At 38.7% G+C, this 18,915-nt stretch overlaps 2 protein-coding genes and 4 non-coding genes across 7 annotated transcripts; 1 reads left to right on the forward strand and 5 right to left on the reverse strand.

Annotated features, from left to right (window-relative positions):
• Positions 1–2,325: 2,325 nt before the first annotated feature.
• pole3 (polymerase (DNA directed), epsilon 3 (p17 subunit)) lies at positions 2,326–6,975 on the forward strand. Its single transcript, XM_056377076.1, has 4 exons — positions 2,326–3,260; positions 4,516–4,601; positions 4,823–4,941; positions 5,441–6,975. Exons 1-4 carry the CDS (start codon positions 3,195–3,197, stop codon positions 5,608–5,610), a joined length of 441 nt encoding a protein of 146 aa, XP_056233051.1. The 5' UTR covers positions 2,326–3,194; the 3' UTR covers positions 5,611–6,975.
• Positions 6,976–7,367: 392 nt separating this feature from the next.
• Positions 7,368–11,085, reverse strand: rpl12 (ribosomal protein L12). Of its 2 annotated transcripts, none has more exons than XM_056377056.1 (6): positions 10,927–11,085; positions 8,887–8,960; positions 8,409–8,507; positions 8,177–8,258; positions 7,977–8,063; positions 7,368–7,517 (listed from the first exon to the last, which is right to left on the reverse strand). In XM_056377056.1, exons 1-6 carry the CDS (start codon positions 10,961–10,963, stop codon positions 7,399–7,401), a joined length of 498 nt encoding a protein of 165 aa, XP_056233031.1. In that variant the 5' UTR covers positions 10,964–11,085; the 3' UTR covers positions 7,368–7,398. The 2 variants fall into 2 exon arrangements, with proteins under 2 accessions (XP_056233031.1, XP_056233039.1); XM_056377064.1 differs by having other exon boundaries at positions 10,825–10,950.
• LOC130174796 (small nucleolar RNA SNORA65) lies at positions 7,715–7,841 on the reverse strand. The gene has a single exon (XR_008828635.1). It is a non-coding gene; the product is annotated as a small nucleolar RNA SNORA65 (small nucleolar RNA).
• LOC130174809 (small nucleolar RNA SNORA65) lies at positions 8,719–8,845 on the reverse strand. Its single transcript, XR_008828639.1, has one exon. It is a non-coding gene; the product is annotated as a small nucleolar RNA SNORA65 (small nucleolar RNA).
• A 6,886-nt stretch (positions 11,086–17,971) lies between the features above and the next one.
• On the reverse strand, positions 17,972–18,043 carry trnah-gug (transfer RNA histidin (anticodon GUG)). Its single transcript has one exon. It is a non-coding gene; the product is annotated as a tRNA-His (tRNA).
• Positions 18,044–18,347: 304 nt separating this feature from the next.
• trnah-gug (transfer RNA histidin (anticodon GUG)) lies at positions 18,348–18,419 on the reverse strand. Its single transcript has one exon. It is a non-coding gene; the product is annotated as a tRNA-His (tRNA).
• Between the last annotated feature and the right edge of the window lie 496 nt (positions 18,420–18,915).

Consider the following 18,915-nt stretch of genomic DNA (forward strand, 5'->3'; position numbering starts at 1 on the left):
ATCCTTGGTTTATTGTCTGTCATGGTCAACAGACTGCCGCATTCATCGTCTGTCCTTGGATTTGTTGTCCTTGGCTGATTTGTCTGTCTCCCCACCAGAAGGCATTGCTTTTCTCTTTACAGAAAAAAAATTTGACCTCTCTGCTACACAAATGTTTATTGTTATTTCAAATGAATGCATATAAAGTTGAAGTAACTACATGTGCAAAATAGATGTAGGAGATGACAGTATCTGCATCTTCAATTGGCATTTTTAAAAGTGTCTAAAACACGTTGTTTCTTGTGACCCTGTGCTCAGCAACTCATAGCTCTGCCACTCTGATGGTGCCCTGGTCGGCTTTCCTAACTGGGACCGCACTCATCATAATCTACTGTCGGTAATAGACTATATATGACTACCTCACACAACCCCGCATCAAAAAACCCGAACTGTTTCTTTAATACCAGTTAGTGATGTGGCCTATAGCCCATATGTACTTGAGTGGGTGGAACCTTTAAGCTGGTTAAGTACCAGTACACTTAGTTTACTGAGTTATCGGTGTTTGTTTGTTTTATTTTTCCAAAGTTTTCTGTTTGGTGTTTGTAATATTATTCCTCCCTGTTCCGTGTCATCTGATGAATGAACATATTTTAAATTATTAAGAAGTTTGTGAATATGTGAAGAGGTGTTGTGTAGAGAGCACAGATATAACATTATGTATCTACTCATACAGTATATGTGAATTGATGAAACACAATGCTAACTCCTCCTCATCTTTTGATAGTAACTGGAAAACAAACAGTCATGTTACAAAGAATATATATATATATATATATATATTGTACCATTGAACTTGTCTGATATTTTTGGGAATGAGTCTTACATCTGCAGCAACCTGTAGACATGTTAGATGAATACAATGGAAGAGTGTTGTTGCAGTGATTGTTCCAACAACACAGATAGCTAAGCTGAGGGAACTTTGTTATCCTGGAGTGATGCCCAGAAACAGCTACAAGATGCTTGAACTTGGTGGGCGTAGAAATTTGCCTTTCATTGCATAGCCTACTGTACAGAGTGGTTTACAATGAGTGGGCTGCATTGCCCTGCTGCATGTGTAAGGAAGTGAGCTGCCATGGTAACCACTTAAATACTTTTCCCCCCAACAAACCCTGACCTTCTCCACTCTGTTTGTAATGAAGGTGTAAACTGAGCTGGAAGTCTGCCCAGTCAAGGTATTTAATATTCATCTGTACACTGCAGATAATGTGTGACTAAGCGAGTGGTTCAATTATCACTTCAGTGTGGCCTCTTCATTTTAGTGTTTGCCAGTGTGTTGGTACATTGTGTATATATTTAATTAATCTCTGCCCAAAATAATCTACAAACACACCTGTCTTGTCATTACAGAAGTAATTACTTAGCTCATATTTTAAACAAATGTCAACAAATGCCATGAAAACACTTAAACCAACATTATATTAGTTCATCTTTATATACTTTTTTACTCCCCTGCTCTGTCTGTGACATTAAACTCCAAGCTCATTGGTTCCTACAGAAGACGTAAATCTTCTCTCAACAACATTGTTATTGTAGTTTTTCAGAAACCTTACTCAAAAAGGAGGAAATAATACATTTGTCGGGAACTATATTCAGTGGTGGATTAATCCACATTTGTTGCTCTAGTATGAGGCAGCAGGATGGTGGATATGGGACTTAGTCTAAATAAACTACAGTGTGTGTGTTCATGATAATGAAGGAACATGTGCAACGCTGTGGCTGATGTGTTTTTAATGATGTTTGGACAACACTGGAGGACAATGGCCGTCAGGGAAGACATATCCTGCATTTATGTGGGGTTGGAATGACTGAAAATTAAGTTTCTGACTGGGAAAATTTGCGTGAACAAGCCCTCGAGTCAGAACTCATCTGACTGCGATAATTTTGGTACACAATTTGCCGAGTTGTTGACGTCAGAAACATGGTAGACGAAAGTAAATGTTTGGTTGATGGTGAAAAACTTTTCATTGAATAATTATTTTGCTAAAATTCAATTTGTAATATAGTATTAGGTTGTAACTGTTAGCTGCCTAAACCCAATTCTGCCACATGCTGATGCAACTCACGGTCTGCTCCATTTCTTGGGCCTTTGCATTTCGGTGGGCTCCACCCTCAGTCACCTCTTCTGAACAGATCAGGAAGGAGGACAGATGCAGCAGACACTCAAAAAACAAAGAAAAAATTATTAATACAACTTACTTAAACTAATAGTGACAGAACAATGCATACCTCATTTAAAATACAGTGTCAAAGAAGCAATGAACAACTTTCTAAACCAAACAAACTGTGGCCGTGTTTTATGTATTTTAAGTGACTGCAAAGAAAACTATGATAATGAGAGTGTATGAAACCATAAATCTGCCTTTTGGATATGAATGTTTTGAGTGTGGTGAGACTGGATAAATATTACCATATTTCTATTTCAGTTGTGTGGCTGTGAATACGGTCATCACAATGACACAGAGAAATTAGGCATAGCAGCCTTTAGATACACAGACAATACTTGTTAGTGGGAGATTATATGAAATATAATATGAAATGTAGCCTACATAATAAGATTCAAAACACAATCTCAGGTATTTTTTGTATTTCTTTGTTTTTTTATTGGCATAATATTCCAAAACAAATTTTCTCCATAATTTTTTTGGAAGTGCAAGTTAAAAATATAAACGTTATATTGTTTTTTTATTGAGCCTTTTTTTGAGAAGAAAGAGTTTCTATTATTTATTTGGCTCCTCCTCTTTTTCTTTCTTTCTTTCTTTTTCTTTTTTTACGTTAAATACGTAACAGATTACACGTCACACTACGTCAGAGGTCGAAGTTGAGAGGTGACGTAGAGGGCTCGTGGTTGGAAGGTTCGCGGGAAACGTCTCAAAACAAATTAGTTCTGATGGGCACACGAGCGACTTCAGGCACCGTTTGAACTTTAACCGATCCAAGTTAACGTTTTCTTCAAACGCGGTAGTATAACGTAAATTGTCCGCCGGTAGCGAGTTTATCTTACCCTGAAACTGAACGACCTAACCAGCTACTGTAGCTCCAAGCTAACACAACACTGTAAGCGGGCGCTAATCGGGTAGCTTAGCACCAACGGACGGTTCGGTTAACGGTGAATACGCGGTGAACAGGGGTTGAGGACTCAGTAAACAGTGCGTGAAATGGCAGAGAGGCCAGAAGACCTGAACCTACCCAACGCGGTGATCACCCGCATCATCAAGGAGGCGGTGAGTGCGGAGAGCAGACACTGAACTCAGACTGAAGCTTTTCTTTCATTAAGGCTTCAGCTTTAAAGTTGAATATAAATAACAAAAACAACTACTACTACTTTCTCCAACACAAATCGGTGAAAGGTACGAACATTCATTGAAAAAAAAATCAGATTTTAAAGTACTTGCTTGACACGATGGCAGAATGTTACGAAGCACATTTACTTAAGTACCTGCAAACTGCATGATTATTTTGTTTTTATGCCACTTTATACTATTACTTCACTACATTTTAGTGGGAAATATTGTACTTTTTACTGCACAATATTGATCTGACACTTTACAGATTAAGATTTTTAGCAAAGTATGATGCCTCATTATAGATTAAACCGCAATAGTAAACAATGCTGCAAACAAACTGCAATTACTGGATCATCTGATCCTTTGTATTACTGAATTCATAGACACTTATATACATACATTCTCTGTAATATGCACCTTTTGCACAATCCATAGCTCCAGCTCAACCCCTCTATCTTCCAACTGATTTATTTGTATTCTTTATTTTTATTTCTTTTATACCGTTTCTATTTGATGCTACTTTTTTCATCAAAGCCCCAGAGAAACACATTTTGATGTCATCACATGTAGCATTTTATTGTAAAAAGTATAAATGTAACAGTGGTGTGATGATAAAGGTCCGTATCCTCATCTTAAAGACAAATAGAGCTGAAACCATTATTTGAATGACAGAAAATTAAGGCAACCGTTTAATGTAATTTTTCATGTAAACATGTCATGGTTCCAGCTTGTGTGAGGATTTGCTGCTTTTCTTTTAGTGATTTTAATTCATTTTTAATAATGTTTGATGTTTGAACTATTGGTTTGACAAAAAAAGTATTTAGAAGGTGTCACTATGGGCTCTGGGTAGTTGTGATGGGTTTCTCTCACTATTTTCTGAACTTTTTAAACCAATTAATCAACCAATGAATTAAAAAAGTAAGCAACTACAGCAGTAAAATGTTGCTGACACATGAATGAATGTGAATTTTTTACATTTTCCTGATTACATATGGTCATTTTGGAGGATGTAGCTTGCTGCTGTTGAACTGTATTATACAGAATGAGCACATTCGTTCAGTTCTCTTTTTGCATGAGGATGTAATCATCTCTAAGTAAATAAATACTTCTCTCAGCCTGCCTGTGTCTTCTGATAAAACCTGTATGTACTGAAGCTTTGACATAACTCCTCCGCACCATTTGTTTTCAACAGCTCCCAGATGGGGTGAATGTGTCGAAAGAAGCAAGGAGAGCCATATCCCAAGCTGCCAGCGTGTTTGTATTGTATGCAACCTCCTGGTAAGAATAAAAAAACAACATATATACAATCAAACACAGTCATGCTGAGTTGATTCACAAATTCAGTTTGATTCAAGTGATGTTGGGATTTTACACAAATCAAATCCCAAGGAACATGAAAAGTCTGAATGAACTTATAATGTTATGATTCTTAAAATATCATGTTTAAGATCTGAATATTATTATGAACATGTGTTTTTTTTCTGTTCATTTTGTCACAGTGCAAATAATTTTGCCATGAAAGCCAAGAGAAAAACTCTGAACGCAGGAGACGTCTTGGCTGCGATGGAGGAAATGGAGTTTGAACGATTCCTGGAGCCTCTCAGAGAAGCTTTGGAAGGTCGGTACATGAGTGATTCGTTACAGCTTTTAAGGAAATTTAAACGATAAGTGAAGTTGACATTACTCTCCTGAGACGTACTGTGGATTAACATCAGTCTGGATTTGTAGAAACTGATTATCTCTGTTTTTGTAAAAAATACTCAGAAGAAGAAATACTAACCTATACTGTAATGTAACCTGTAACCCCACAAAGTGATCTCCTATGAAATGCTCCTTAACCTCATCCAGGATTTTGATCATGGAAAGGCTAAAAACAGACGCCACCTGCTTAATTCTTCTGTATTACTGTCTTTATAGATATTATGAAAACTGCTTCAACATGTAAAGAAAAATTCAAAACCAGGCACTTATTGTTTCTAAGCTGTGATTGGACATTCAGTGTTTGGTGGAGCAAACAATTGATAACAGACACTTATGTAAAATACAATCAACTACAGGTCCTTTATTTTAATGCTGCGTATTTAAAGTTAATGGTGGGTGTTTGGGTTTGTCAACAGTGTATAAGAAAGGCCAGAAAGGAAAGAAGGAGGTGTCGGAGCAGAAGCGCAAAGATAAAGAGAAGAAGACCGACTCTGAGAATGATAAGAGCAGGGAGGAGGAAGAGGAGGAAGAGGAGCGCATGGAGGAGGAGCCTGAAGCCGAGGAAGAGGAGGAGGTGGAAAACTGAGGACGTTTCACCACACACCTCCGGTGACACAAACGATGAAATGCTCTTCATCAGCTCCTCTGAGGTTATCACTGTCTGGACACGACGCATTTAAGTGACGCTTGTTCGTCATCCAGCAGCTGTGAATCAATAAGATCCAGGTTACAGTGCAGCAACACTGATGAACTCAAAGGAGGTGAGGTTACAGTCCAGGTCTTTGTGGCGGTGCAGCTTCTGTCTTCCAACCAAACGCACAACAAACATCCAACACAAAGACAACACACATCTAACATCACACTCACACCTCACTAACTTAGTCTTGGTCCATTTTGTATTTTAATCATTTTTTCTATAAACCTGACTCATGTTTTGATACCAATGCTGTTTGGTTTCTTCTATAACAGGATTTTTTTGACAATAAGCAACATGCAGCAGTTCAGAAAGTGACTGATTCTGTCTTTATTGAACCAATACAATCTGGCAAATAAGCTTTTCATTCAGTTAACCACTGGAGGGGGTGAGAACATAGGCAGTAACTTGATCGGTTATGAACAGGCGTCTGAAATGTCTGAGCACTGTTACAATGCCTGTGATACTTTTCAAAAGGAGAAATATCAATATGTTTTTCTACAAAAAACCCTTTATTAATTTATCAAGAGATAAAGTTCTCTAAAGTAAACATGTAACTGCACAAGAACCTTTACTGAATAAAATGTTTAAAGTCTCATCATTGAATAAGTTAACAAAAAAATAAAAGTCCTGACATTTGCTGTCAGGTTTTGGTACCAAATCACAACCTAGTTTTTTATTTTTCACACATGCTGTTTGACAAAATATACTGAAGCAGCTTCATTTGAAAAATCCTGTTTTGCATTTGTCAGGTGAGAAAGATTTGAAATGTGTTTATAAGACAGAACTACATCACTTCATACCCAGTACAAATAGCTGCACCAGTGTGAATAGGTCCTTTTTGTTCCCTAACTGCTGAGTTTTTGAACCATTTATACTTTTGTAGAATTGTATATGACTGGCTGAGATTTTCAATAAATATTTTGTATAAAATCAAACCTGTGCTGAATCATAACTGGCTGTAGATGAAGGCAAAAACCCTGCACACTGTTATCCAAGCTGAAGTTCAACTTAGCCATTTAATTTGTATTCAATTTATACTTATGTAACATTTCACTTTAGTGTTTGTCTAATTCTGTTCATTATCTCCCAAACTGAATCTGGGTTTGATTTTGACTTTAAGGACTCACTCATCTGAACAGTTTCTGTAGTTAAGTCTAATTTAAGGTACATAAAATGTAATTTAATGCAACTCGGATCAGGTGTCTCCAAAATATATAAAGTAGCACAAAACTTATTAAAGTTCAAATACCTCAATTTCACATGTGACAAATGAACCTTGTATTAATTCCCAATAGCTTCAAACATTTGTTGTTCACTAAACTGAAAGGTGTCATGGATGATTTGGACGCTTGATTCTTTTTTTAAGTCATGACCTCGAGGCTGTTTTTTTTTCCCCCCCTCCCCTTCAATTTAAACATTGTCCAGTTTCCTCAGAAAAACCATCCCATAGCCCTGCGTCACAGAGGTACATTACATCAGTTTATTAGGTACACCCAGATAAAACCAATTCCGTCCAATACCCATCTGATGTATGGCTTTAGTTTGAGCTGGGTGTACCTAATAAACTGACAGTGTACATCCCATTCTAGTGTATGATTATACTGAGTGTAAACAAAAGGAATTAAAAAGAAGATTAACACAAGAAGTTCATTTTTTGTCAACATTTTAATTGTCCATTTAATCAGATGGGCACTCGACTTTGCCGCTGTTGATGTCATCGATGACATCATGGGGAAGACGGCCATCAATGGTGCATCCAACAGACTGAGCGGTGCCCAGGATCTCCTTGATGGTTCCTGAAGGAAAAAAAATAAATATAAGTTTCTCAAGAGCCGTTACCTGCTCAGTCATGTCAAAAATGTTTTAGGTCTTAGAAAAAAAAAAAAGAGCCCTAAACATGAAAATGTGTCCAGTATTTAAGTGACATTGGATTCAGTGCTTAAATTTAATAGTAAACTGATGTGGGATTGAATCTGTACATTCATCTGGTTGATAATGTTCCAGACTTTTCGGCACAGAGTTGTCCATTAGTTTGGGCAGCCCTGTTTCCTAAAGCTGGGTCAGTCTGAGCCTCCACTGGATTATACTCAGTCACTTGGACAGACAGGCATAGTGGCGGGAGGCTTAACAGGAATAAAGCTTCATGTGAAAGGGAACACCCTGCTTTAGTGTGAGAGATGAACTGCTATAAAAGCTGTAAACAGAAATTAAATTCAGAAATTGTCTGACTTTTCCCCAAAGTCCTGTGTTCTTACCAGAGAGCTCCCTGGCGATGGAGCGAGGCCTCATGACACGAGCGATGCCGACAATCTCATCGAAGGTCACACTTCCACTGTGCTTGACTGGAAAATTAAAAAAGAAAAAATATTAATAAAAAAGGTATGAAATATAGTCAGTTTGTAATTAAGTGTGCTGAGCACTTTATTGAAACAGCTGGTTTTTCAAAGTCACTTACTGTTCTTGACCTTCTTCCTGTCACGGGGAGGCTCCTTCAGGGCCTTGATGATGAGGGCAGATGCAGAGGGAACCACCTCAACCTGAACAGAACAAAAGGATTTTATTAAATAAAAAAAAAAAATCAAACCTGGATGTAATAATCATCCTGCACAACTGGGCGTTTGCATTGAAAGCAGGCTGGAAGTGGGGTTTGCATTGCAGTATTTGGACACAGCAAGTGGAGTACGTACAGCTGCCTGTCTGTTCTGGATGGTCAGCTTCACGGTGATCCTCAGGCCCTTCCAGTCACCGGTTGCCTTGGCAATGTCGTCACCAACTTTCTTGGGAGACTGGAGAGAAAACACCAAGGAGCGATTAGCTTAGAGCAGCCGCGACAGGAAAACAAAACACACCTACATGACTTCATTCAGACCGAAGCAGCAACTTACAGAACTGAGATGTTGAAGTTTGTTTTTTTTTGTTTTGTCTACCTATTGTAAATCCCCCATTATTGAACTTTTTACAGCAGTGTCCTTTGTGATGACATGCAGGAGCCTCAGTTTGTGTTCCAGGCTTTTCGGCACAGAGTTGTCCATTAGTTTGGGCAGCCCTGTTTCCTAAAGCTGGGTCAATCTGAGCCTCCACTGGATTATACTCAGTCACTCAGACAGACAGGCATAGTGGCGGGAGGCTGGTTCAATTTGTGCTAATATACATTTTAACACTCACCAGACCCAGAGGTCCGATTTTGGGGGCCAGAGCAGAGGTGGCTCCAACTTCTCCTCCTGTGCACCTCATGAACACTGTAAGACAAAGATAGTTTTATATTCATCTGATTTAGCTTCTTCACACTTATCCATTCACAGGCACCCATTGACAACTGATTAAAAACACTCAATATACAGCCCAGTCTTATCCTGCTCCGGTATATCAATGACAAAAAAACAAATGCACCTGGGCTTTTACAGGATTACAGGACTCAAGGACTGTTTATAATTAAGTCCACCAAACATCAATTTGTATGGAAATGCTGTTAAACTACAAACTGTTGCCAACACTGCAAGACGGTGATTCACATTTAAAAAAAAAAAAAAAAAAAAAGTTGCCACCTATGAACTTGGCATATTTAATCTAACAAAACCTGTGTAAGCAGTGCTCATAATTGTGTAAGATTTATCATATATAAAAAAAGGGATTTATCTTGTCTATAGCTGTGTCCAGCAAAATGTCTTGCTCTTATCACAGGACTTGAGCTGAATAAGCTAAAACTTTTTCATCGACAGGTTTGCAATTTTAGTTAATCTATTTAACAGCCAACTCAGATTTGGTTTACAAAATCACTTCAATTCTGCCCCCGGTGTATTTTCTCATTCCTCCCAGCTCCAATACACCCAATCAGTTAAATCAAATGTTTTCAGGCCAATTGAGCTCTGACAGACATGATTAGAACCAGGTGATGCATCAGTTTCATAATATCCATAAAAAAAAGGACCCAATTTAACATTTTATGTTAATTGTAGACAAACCATGCAGTCAAATAATTGTCCAATTAAAAACACATCATTACAGATAGAATAAAGAACCCATTTCACTGGTTTTTAATTACAACTTGCTAATGATCACCGACTTGGGTAAACTTCACTGAAATATAAAATGTTGCTCAACACTGAATTACAACTCTACATCTGGAGCTCAAGGTAGATCAGACTGATTAATAATGTGAGATGTTTGCAGTTCCCATGAACTGGACTCAACTGCCAAGTCTAAAGGGCTTCATAAATTAAAAATGGGTTTTGAAATGTTCATTAGATCTGCCACTCAAACATTAAGACCAGTGCTGAGAGAAACCATTCAAATTGTCTTTAGACTTTAAAAATTTGTCATCAATTCCACTTTAAAGAAAAAAAAAAAAGATGTTTTAGCTTATTGGTTGTTCACTCATTATCAGAATTGATGGCAAGTTTTAGACTGATTCATTCATAAATCAATGTTCCAATTATTATGTAAAACCACTTGAGTCGTGAAAATTGCTATACAGCATAAAAGTCACAGCTGCAACATTTAGTTGAGCAACAGAAAACTCAAAGTATTGACAATCGATTATTTAGAACCACTTTCTAAAAAGACTGACAACTGAATATATTCTGGTTTTCTATGTTGGAAAAAGAAATGAATTGATTCATCAATAAAAATGGTAAACCTAATTATAATGGAAATATTAATTAAATAGTCCATAAGTCAAATCAAAGATGATTTATGTAAAATCAGTATTTCAACAGAAGTACCCAAATAAATTAAGGAACCATAATAATTTGGAATATAAAGTTTGAATGAAAATTGATTTCATATTAACAAATTTTCATTAAAATTACAACACACCGTTATATTAGAAAACATTAGTGAGCAGCATTAACTCAATTCTCATTTTCATGCATTTGTAAATGATGCTAATGTTAGCATTGCATTACTGTTAGCATATCATTACGATTAGAAGCTAGCTGGTTTGTCCCACGTGCATTCCCGCGGAGTCAACCTTTTACCGTCCAAATGCTTCATTAGACCGCCACATATGTTGTAAAATGCCACCTGGTACATACAATCAAGTCTGTAAACACTAAACAAGACAGATTTTTGTTTTCTTCATCGCGTTTCATCTCCCATCTTTACCGTTTTCTCTGCGCCGGTCAGAGGCCAACAGACACCGACCGACTCCATCTTGGCTGTGAAAAAGCTTCAGCTTTTATTACCCACTCGATAGTGAAAACATACCAATTTTAACCTCGTTGGGGTCGAATTTGGGAGGCATGTTGCTGCTGTGTAGGTTGAGCTCAGTTCAGCTTGGTTGGTGAGGGTGTCGGATGAACCCGGGTTCGGGACGACCGATTACTGTTGCACCTTCACCGCTAAGGGGAGAAAGAAAGGCGGAACCATGCGGGGAGGACAAGTTTATACTTCCACCAAGTATCGCGAGAGGTTGCAATTCCGTTCTCGTTGTCCCTCATGTTTCTGCCTCCTGCAGTACCGAAGATTCAAAACCGCAGCACCCACGTTTTTCGCGACAGTGCCACCCAGCGAATAGGATGGCCGCAAAACTAAAACTGACATAAAGGTTTATTCTACCCAAATACTTATTAATATAACTACTTTTTGCCGTGCAATTCACCTTGGGTTTCATGTTTGGCAATTTGTTGAATTTGCATAATTAGGTGATTATAAGATGAAATAAAGATGAGAAGAATCATATGCTATGGCCTTTGCAGTCACTAGATCTCAACCAGATATTTGAAAGGTTGGAGAAAGACAAAGAAAGAAATACGGTCCTCCGGTGCAGGTGTTCCCAATGGCTTGGTCTATGTTATATTAAATTTGTACTAATAAAATAAATTCAAATAAAATCCCCATGGATAAGTGTATGTTATTTTAAATTTGTACTATTAAAATAGAATAAAATAAAATGGATGGATTCATGTTCTTTTGTATTTGTACCAATAAAATAACAATAAATTACATTACATTAAGTTGGATTAAATTTAAAAGTCCTCATGAATGGGCGGATATTTTGTTCATTTTTTGTCATTAAAGATTAAACAGATACATTTAATTTATTTAAGCAATCCTAATAAAATATTTGTTTAGTAAATCTATTGTCATTCATGCTGTGTTTTGTACTTTTGTTTGTCTGCAACAAATCCAAATCCCTGCATGGTCAATACTTGGCCTCTACTGTAACCAGTATTCATGATATAAGTAATATAATGCACCATCATGAGAGATTTTGCTTGTGTTTAATGGATGTTGACATGCGTTGACATGCTGAGAGTTTTGTTGATGGTGGAAAGTTATTTTCTGAACTGGGTCGTGAACTCAGAGGAGGCCAAAGTACTGCATGTGGGTGCTGAGTGGATGAGCATCCTCTGTATCAGGATAATGGGCCTGAAGCTGCTTGAATATAAAAGCATTGTGTCAGTATTAAGTGTACGTTACTTTGGGTCTTTGCCATGTTTTGAGGCTGTTGTCAGTTGTTTTATCACAGCAGGTTCTCTGTTGCATGTAGAAGCAGTGTTTCCTGGTTCGTTCCTGGAGGACTTTTTGACTCAGAGCTCTTCTACAGGAATAGCAACAGAACACAAGAGGGAGTAAGTGGGTGAGAAGCAGAGATCATCACTGTTGTGCTGTTTAATATGCATCATGAAAATCTGTGAGGATTGTCAGAAATTCACAACTCATATTATCAAAGGACAGCTGTATCAGAAATATTCATGGGAAATGTCACATTTGAATAATAACACAAATAAAAATATATACTAAATAATAATAATAGTAATAATCTTAATGAGATGTTATGTCATGTTTGTGAGCTCTAAGCTCTAATGGGCAGAAACATTTAGGATGAGATGCCTTTTTTGTGTGAAAGTGGAGAGGACATTTTTTTTATTTTTTTGCTGAAAAGCTGAATATTAAGTTTTTATTTATTTATTTTATTTGTCGCTTAGCTTGTTTATTTTCACTTCATCTGGCTGCCTTTAGTTGTTTTTGTTTGTGGTTGTTGTCTTGCAGTCTTTTTTATTTTTGTATTTTGTAATTTCATTTTAGACAATAATGTAATAAATAAGGTGGTTATGAAGAACTAACTCTTTGCTAATTTTTAATGTATTTCTATGAGTGCATGACCTGGTTTGTAAAATGTAGACTTGTTCAAGTATAGCAGACTATGTCAAGTTACACTGACATGAGACAAAGGAGTCCAGTTTCATACCTGCAGAGGAGAAGGAAGCGTATGATGCACTTACATTTTCATTCTCTTGGTTTTGTGTGTGTGTGTGTGTGTGTGTGTGTGTGTGTGTGTGTGTGTGTGTGTGTGTGTTGTGTGTGTGTGTGTGTTTGTGTGTGTGTGTAATGTTAACATTGGCTCGCTGCTTGTGCTTCAGGCTCACAGTTTGTTTATGCAGAAATAACAGCTGACACTTACCCTCCACACTGTATTTGCCAGTACACACACACACACACACACACACACACACACACACACACACACACACACACACACACACACTCACACACACACAGTTCAGTTGTTAAACTCAGGGGAATGGTTCGATTTCGGCAGAGTTCCTCTCCTCCATCTTTTCCTCCCTCTTGACCTTTTCCTTGTTTTTTTCCAATCAGCAGCTCTTCTCTTGTTCTTTCATCTAATTTCTCTGCTTTACAATTTGCTCTATTGATTTTTTTCAAACCCAGCTACAGTCGGGGGAATAGAGGCTAAGTACACTGCTTGTCTCTTTTAAATGGATTCAAAAGAGGGGAAGAAATTGTCTTTGGATTCCTGCTCTTCAACCGTTTCAATTCATCAACAACCTCATCAGTGTTTCCAAACCTTGATCAGACTCATTTGGCTCTGATTGGGTTTGTGAAGTTAATCAGGAAACTTTAACCTTCACTTGATTTAGTGAACAATTTGAAACACAAAGCAGTTTGCAGCTAAGTCTAACAGGAATGTAATTAGTTTTGATGGTATTAGGTCATAAACTAAAGTTTTGGACAAAATCATATTTTGACCTGTTGGTGGCACTAAAGGAAAAGTCATGGTATCACCAGTAGGATTCATCCTTTGGTGACTATGAATGTCTGCACTAAGGTTCATGACAAGATAAGTAAGATAACTAAGTAAGATCTACGCAGAAACTATGAGTTGCCAGGTTTGAGCGTTTTCTGCAAAATGTTAGCGGAATGAGAGACTGGGAAAAGAGGGATACTTGACTATGATCTGGCAACTTCACACTGCATTGTTGACCAGTTGGGACAACCTTGTTCGTAGCATTAGATGGCCATTAGAGCTTTACTGTTAAGAACCACTATGCTGGACCACACTGTTATCTTTGGGGAAGAGATGCATGATGGGATAAAGGTGATCTTCTGGGACAGCAGTGATTTGAAATTTCCCTGAGCTGTCAGACATAAATGGAGCTGAGTCACGCTTGGATAGACACCAGAACAGGGACAGAATGTTTTAAAGAATAATACGGCTCTCGCTTGTAGTCTGAACACTGTCAATGCTCTGCTCACATCTGCCCCCCTCATTCTGAACGCACACCACATAAAATTTGATATTTATATGCATTCATTTTTAACATTGAGACTCCTTAAGGGAATAATTTAACATTCTGTGAAATATTGATAAATCATCTGATTTCTGAGGGCTTCACAAACATTTCCGAGAACATTCAAACAGGCTTGGGTAACACCTCGGCTCAAAAAGCCTTCACTCGATCCTTCGCAAGTCAAGATCTAGCGACCAGTTTTATTACTTACATTCTTATCTTATTCCATTAAAATGGCGGTTTTCAAACAGGTCTCAGATTTCCTTTCACGGATCGTCCATCTTGAATCAAATCAGTCAGGCTTTAAGAGCTACCACTCCACTGAAATGGTTCTGTTGTGTGTGACAGAAGCTCTACGGGCAGCTAGTCCTCAGTTCTAATCTTGCTGGACCTCTCAGCAGCCTCTGATACAGTAAACCACCACATCCTGCTCTCTGAACTCTCTGATATGGGCATCTTGGGCAAAGCGCTTCCTTGGTTTGGATCCTATCTCATTGGGCGCTCCTTCAGTGTGTCATAGCAAGGGCAAATGTCCTTATCCCTTCCCTTCGCCCAGGGGTACCCTAAGGATCGGTACTGGGACCCCTTCTTTTTGCAATATACACCACCTCCTTCAGTTCGCATGGTTTTTCATATCACAGCTACGCAGACGACACCCAACTATACCTGTCGTTCCGATCAGTCTCTCCAACATGAGGTCACAATAAACCTAGGTTTTTTCGATTTAAAACGCCTTTAGAATAAACCTAGGTGTCATGTTTGATGACCAGCTATCCTTCTCTGACCATGTTGCATCTGTCTCTCGGTCGTTCTGCTTTGCTCGATACAACATAAGAAAAATCTGGCCTTACCTGACTCAGTACACCACTGACCTCTCGGTTCAGGTTCTCTCTCGCCTTGACTATTTTAATGCTCTTCCTCTCGTCACGCTCAGTGAAACTTCTGGACAGTGTTTGAGTTTAAAATATTTTTCCGAGTCATTTTTCAATGCCATGAACACCATGATGTATGATGATGTGTTTGGGTGGTGGCAGAAAACCACAGCATGCACAAATAAAACCAAAACTATCTGCACGAAGAGATAGCACAAAAGACAACAGAGAATATACATGTTTATGTACTTTGGGTGAACTTAAAAGCATTAAAAAAAAAGCAGACTCCGTGGCTGCGTTTACAGTAGGATGCATTCTGGTTAAGACTATGTCTCTCCAGGATCTGTCAGGCAGCTTGTAAACTGAGTTGGAGGATTGAGAGGGCAGCTCATCAATAACTGTAAAAGGACACCTGGCCTATATAATCTGATTCCTTTCTGAGGGTTTCCTCCATCAACGCTCTGCAGACTTCCTCTCTTTCTTCATTCCATTATGAGAAACAGGAGACAGAGAGGAACGGCACAAACAAAGCCTGAATGCTTAATGAAGCAAAGCTCACATCAACATGCCATATTAATGAAATACAGTTCAACAGCATTTCAAAGCACGGACAGCCTTTGAAAGTAGACTTTGGGAGGCCTGATAAGACTGGGATTTGAAGCAGGAGTTAATTAACAAGTGTTTGAGAGGAGTGTTTGTGCTGAATCAAGGGTGAGTTATCAGTTGCCCTGCTGCACAAGTCCCCTGGCAATTCTGCACAAATTGAGAGAGCAGAGCAATTCCCCAGGAGTTTGGTTTAATTTCTTCTGTCAGAAAGATTCCACTGAACCATGTTAACCCCTGGCAGCATCAGGAAATTAAGTTGCAAAAGAGGCTTAAGGTTTCCAAACAAAATAAAATGAAAGGCTGACTGCAGTCTTCGCCAGCACGCTGCTTACGAATTCTGTGCAGAGAAATCAATATTTCAATAATGTAAAAATATTTTTCATTCAAAGTGGAGTAAACAGAAAAAAAATCCTAAATCAAATCAGTATTTCCTGTGACCCCCCCCCCCCCCCTTGTCTTTAAACCAGCACCAGTTCTCCTCAGTACACATGCACTCAGTTTTTCAGGTACTTGGCAGGTAGGTTGTTCCAGCATCTGCCACACCTGCCACAGTTCTTCTGTCTCAGAGTCTCTATGTCTCTTCATGTGATCCCAGTCTGACTCCATGATGTTGAGATCAGGACTGTGTGAGGACTACACCATCTTTTGCAGGACTCCTTGTTCTTCTTGTCTCTGGTTGTGTTTGGACTCGTTGTCCTGCTGCAGAAAGAACAGAGCTTTTACAAAATGATGTCCTAAACTGTTACAGAGAAGTTAACAGGAACTTTCTGTCGCCTCAAACTTTTACATCAGATGAAGTCATGACTATAAAATACCTTATACTTACCTTGTTAAGTGTTTATGGGTTGCGATTAAATCACTATTTCATGAAGAAAAATATGTAAAAGAGAAGAACTATATGGTGAATTTTCCTGCATGACAACACAGTACAGTTGAGGAGACAGTAACTGACTGTCTGTAGCTTCACAGGTGATACATTTTCATGCGTTTTACAGACATAAATACAGGTAAATATATTTATGTTGATTGCGACAGCTGACTGTGAAATGATGATTTTACCAACAAGCTTTCTGTTCCACTCTGTGATGGACTTTTGTTGTTTGCTAATTGAAGAGAAAAAGATCGAGCAGATTTAAGTGCTTAACAGCTGCTAACTGTGGACAGAGGTCTCTACTAAAACGACTTGGAAACACTAATGTGGATGCAAATTGTTTTCACACAAAAACAGTGTTTTAAAGTTAGGTGGCTTAATGCAGACATGATCTAACTTAAGATGTTCACTCTAGAAATATCTTTTATTCCCCAGGCATTTTAAAGACTGTATCAGTGACCATAGTTTACAGTCATGATTGATTTCTTCATAGTAAATTTCCCAGCATGCTCCTGTAGCCTGGTTGCATCCCAACATACTCTCTAGTCTATTTTGCCTTCACTCTACCCCCCTCCTGCTTGTGGATTATCGTGTAATCCCTGATATTCATCAGCCCGGGAGGTCAGAGGTCGTCTTATTACAATACTACAGCATCATTCTCGTCTCAGTGTGTGGACGAACTGGATGTTCTGGTTTGTGGGGGTTAAAGAAAGGAGCACAAACACGGCTCAACGTGAGGATGACAATTTTTATTATCCAACTCCTCTAAGCAGCAGATGGCCTCCACCTCAGGGTGTCATTTTAGAGTCTGTCACACACCTGAGAAGTGAACAGGAGCAGAGGGCAAAAGTTAAAGATATAAAGAACACTTCTGGTCTGTGGTCAGATGTGTTATCTGTGGCCCGACCTAAACTGAACTGTGAAAGCAGCTCACCTTACCATGACATGGAAACAAACCAGGGTCGCTGCAGCCACAACACAGAGTAATAACCACTATACTATCACGGCCTCTTGCTTCCTAATGTGTGATAGCATATTCTGAGCTCTGAATATCATATGTACTATTTTATCATGTTCCACAGATAGTTTATGTAGCACAGCTGTGTGTCCTTCAGGGACAAATTTTCTTTTTCAAATAAATCAACAACAGTAGCAAGTAAAAGTGCAAAGAACAACAGCTTCATGACAGATTCAGGGGACATGCTGAACGGCCTTTAACCGATCATTCGTCTCCTTGAAAGTGTAAACGTCAGTGGATACACGATATGCAGAGGAGGAATTTTACGATCACGTACATGTGCTATTTGTAAACTAAAAGTTATTCTAAGATAGACAGGAGTCAAAACGCAGAATCTCGTCACCGCTGCTGCCGTGACCCGGATTCGAACCGGGGTTGCTGCGGCCACAACGCAGAGTACTAACCACTATACGATCACGGCCAGCTGTTCTGGTGAGTGTGACAGCAGTGAGTGTGGATTTCCCTAAATGAGACAGTCATGTTCCACGGACAGTTTATGTGGCACAGCTGTGTGTCCTTCAGGGACATGTTTGTCTTTCAAATCAAGAGCAGCAGCAGGTAAAACTGGAAACAGCAGAGGCTTCATCCCTACATCCCTGTTTATCCAATTTCATTTGAAATTTTCACCATTTGTGTGAAATTTTGTCATAATTGCGGTGTGAAGTCTTGAGTAATGCCTAAAAAGTGACTCAACCACATGAACCAGGTCACCCCGCCGCTGCTGCTGCCGTGACCCGGATTCGAACCGGGGTTGCTGCGGCCACAACGCAGAGTACTAACCACTATACGATCACGGCTTCCTGCAGCCCCGAGTGCCTCATTGTTGTTTTGAGCGGTCAATATAAAACATATGATCTTATCTGTGTGCGTTTTCCTAAATGACATGTGGTAGAAGACAGATAGTTCATGCAGCATGGGTTTCCTCTTTCACAAAGGCTGCCTGATCATATTGGTGAAGGTTGTCGGGGCTGCACCTGAATACCTGCAGACACGAGGCAGGGCTGAGACAATATACCAAATTTTAGTTTTTCCAGTCATTCTTTATCCATACTTATTATTCTCCTAAAAAAATTGAACATTAGCATCAAAGCCCAACGCACAGAGCTCTGCAAAGTCTATCAGAAACAAACAGCTTTTAAGTAACATTAACAATACAAATGTTAACATAGCAATTATTTAATGAATAAATAAGTTATTCACATAAAGACAGGATTCGTGGATCAGAGCTTTGTTTTGTTTTTTTTACTTTCCTCTCCCGTTAACCATCTCATGACCTCTCAGATTCATCTTCTA

This window comes from Seriola aureovittata, chromosome 1 (assembly GCF_021018895.1).
Source record: "Seriola aureovittata isolate HTS-2021-v1 ecotype China chromosome 1, ASM2101889v1, whole genome shotgun sequence".
In the NCBI taxonomy this organism is placed as follows: domain Eukaryota; kingdom Metazoa; phylum Chordata; class Actinopteri; order Carangiformes; family Carangidae; genus Seriola; species Seriola aureovittata.

Coding starts and splice junctions, on each gene's coding strand:
- pole3 (XM_056377076.1), top strand. CDS start 3,195: ATGGCAGAGAGGCCAGAAGACCTGAACCTACCCAACGCGGTGATCACC. Junction 4,602..4,822: donor GTATTGTATGCAACCTCCTG/GTAAGAATAAAA, acceptor ATTTTGTCACAG/TGCAAATAATTTTGCCATGA. Junction 4,942..5,440: donor TCTCAGAGAAGCTTTGGAAG/GTCGGTACATGA, acceptor GTTTGTCAACAG/TGTATAAGAAAGGCCAGAAA.
- rpl12 (XM_056377056.1), bottom strand. CDS start 10,963: ATGCCTCCCAAATTCGACCCCAACGAGGTTAAAATTG. Junction 8,961..10,926: donor CCCCAACGAGGTTAAAATTG/GTATGTTTTCAC, acceptor TTTGTCTTACAG/TGTTCATGAGGTGCACAGGA. Junction 8,064..8,176: donor CAGGAAGAAGGTCAAGAACA/GTAAGTGACTTT, acceptor TTAATTTTCCAG/TCAAGCACAGTGGAAGTGTG.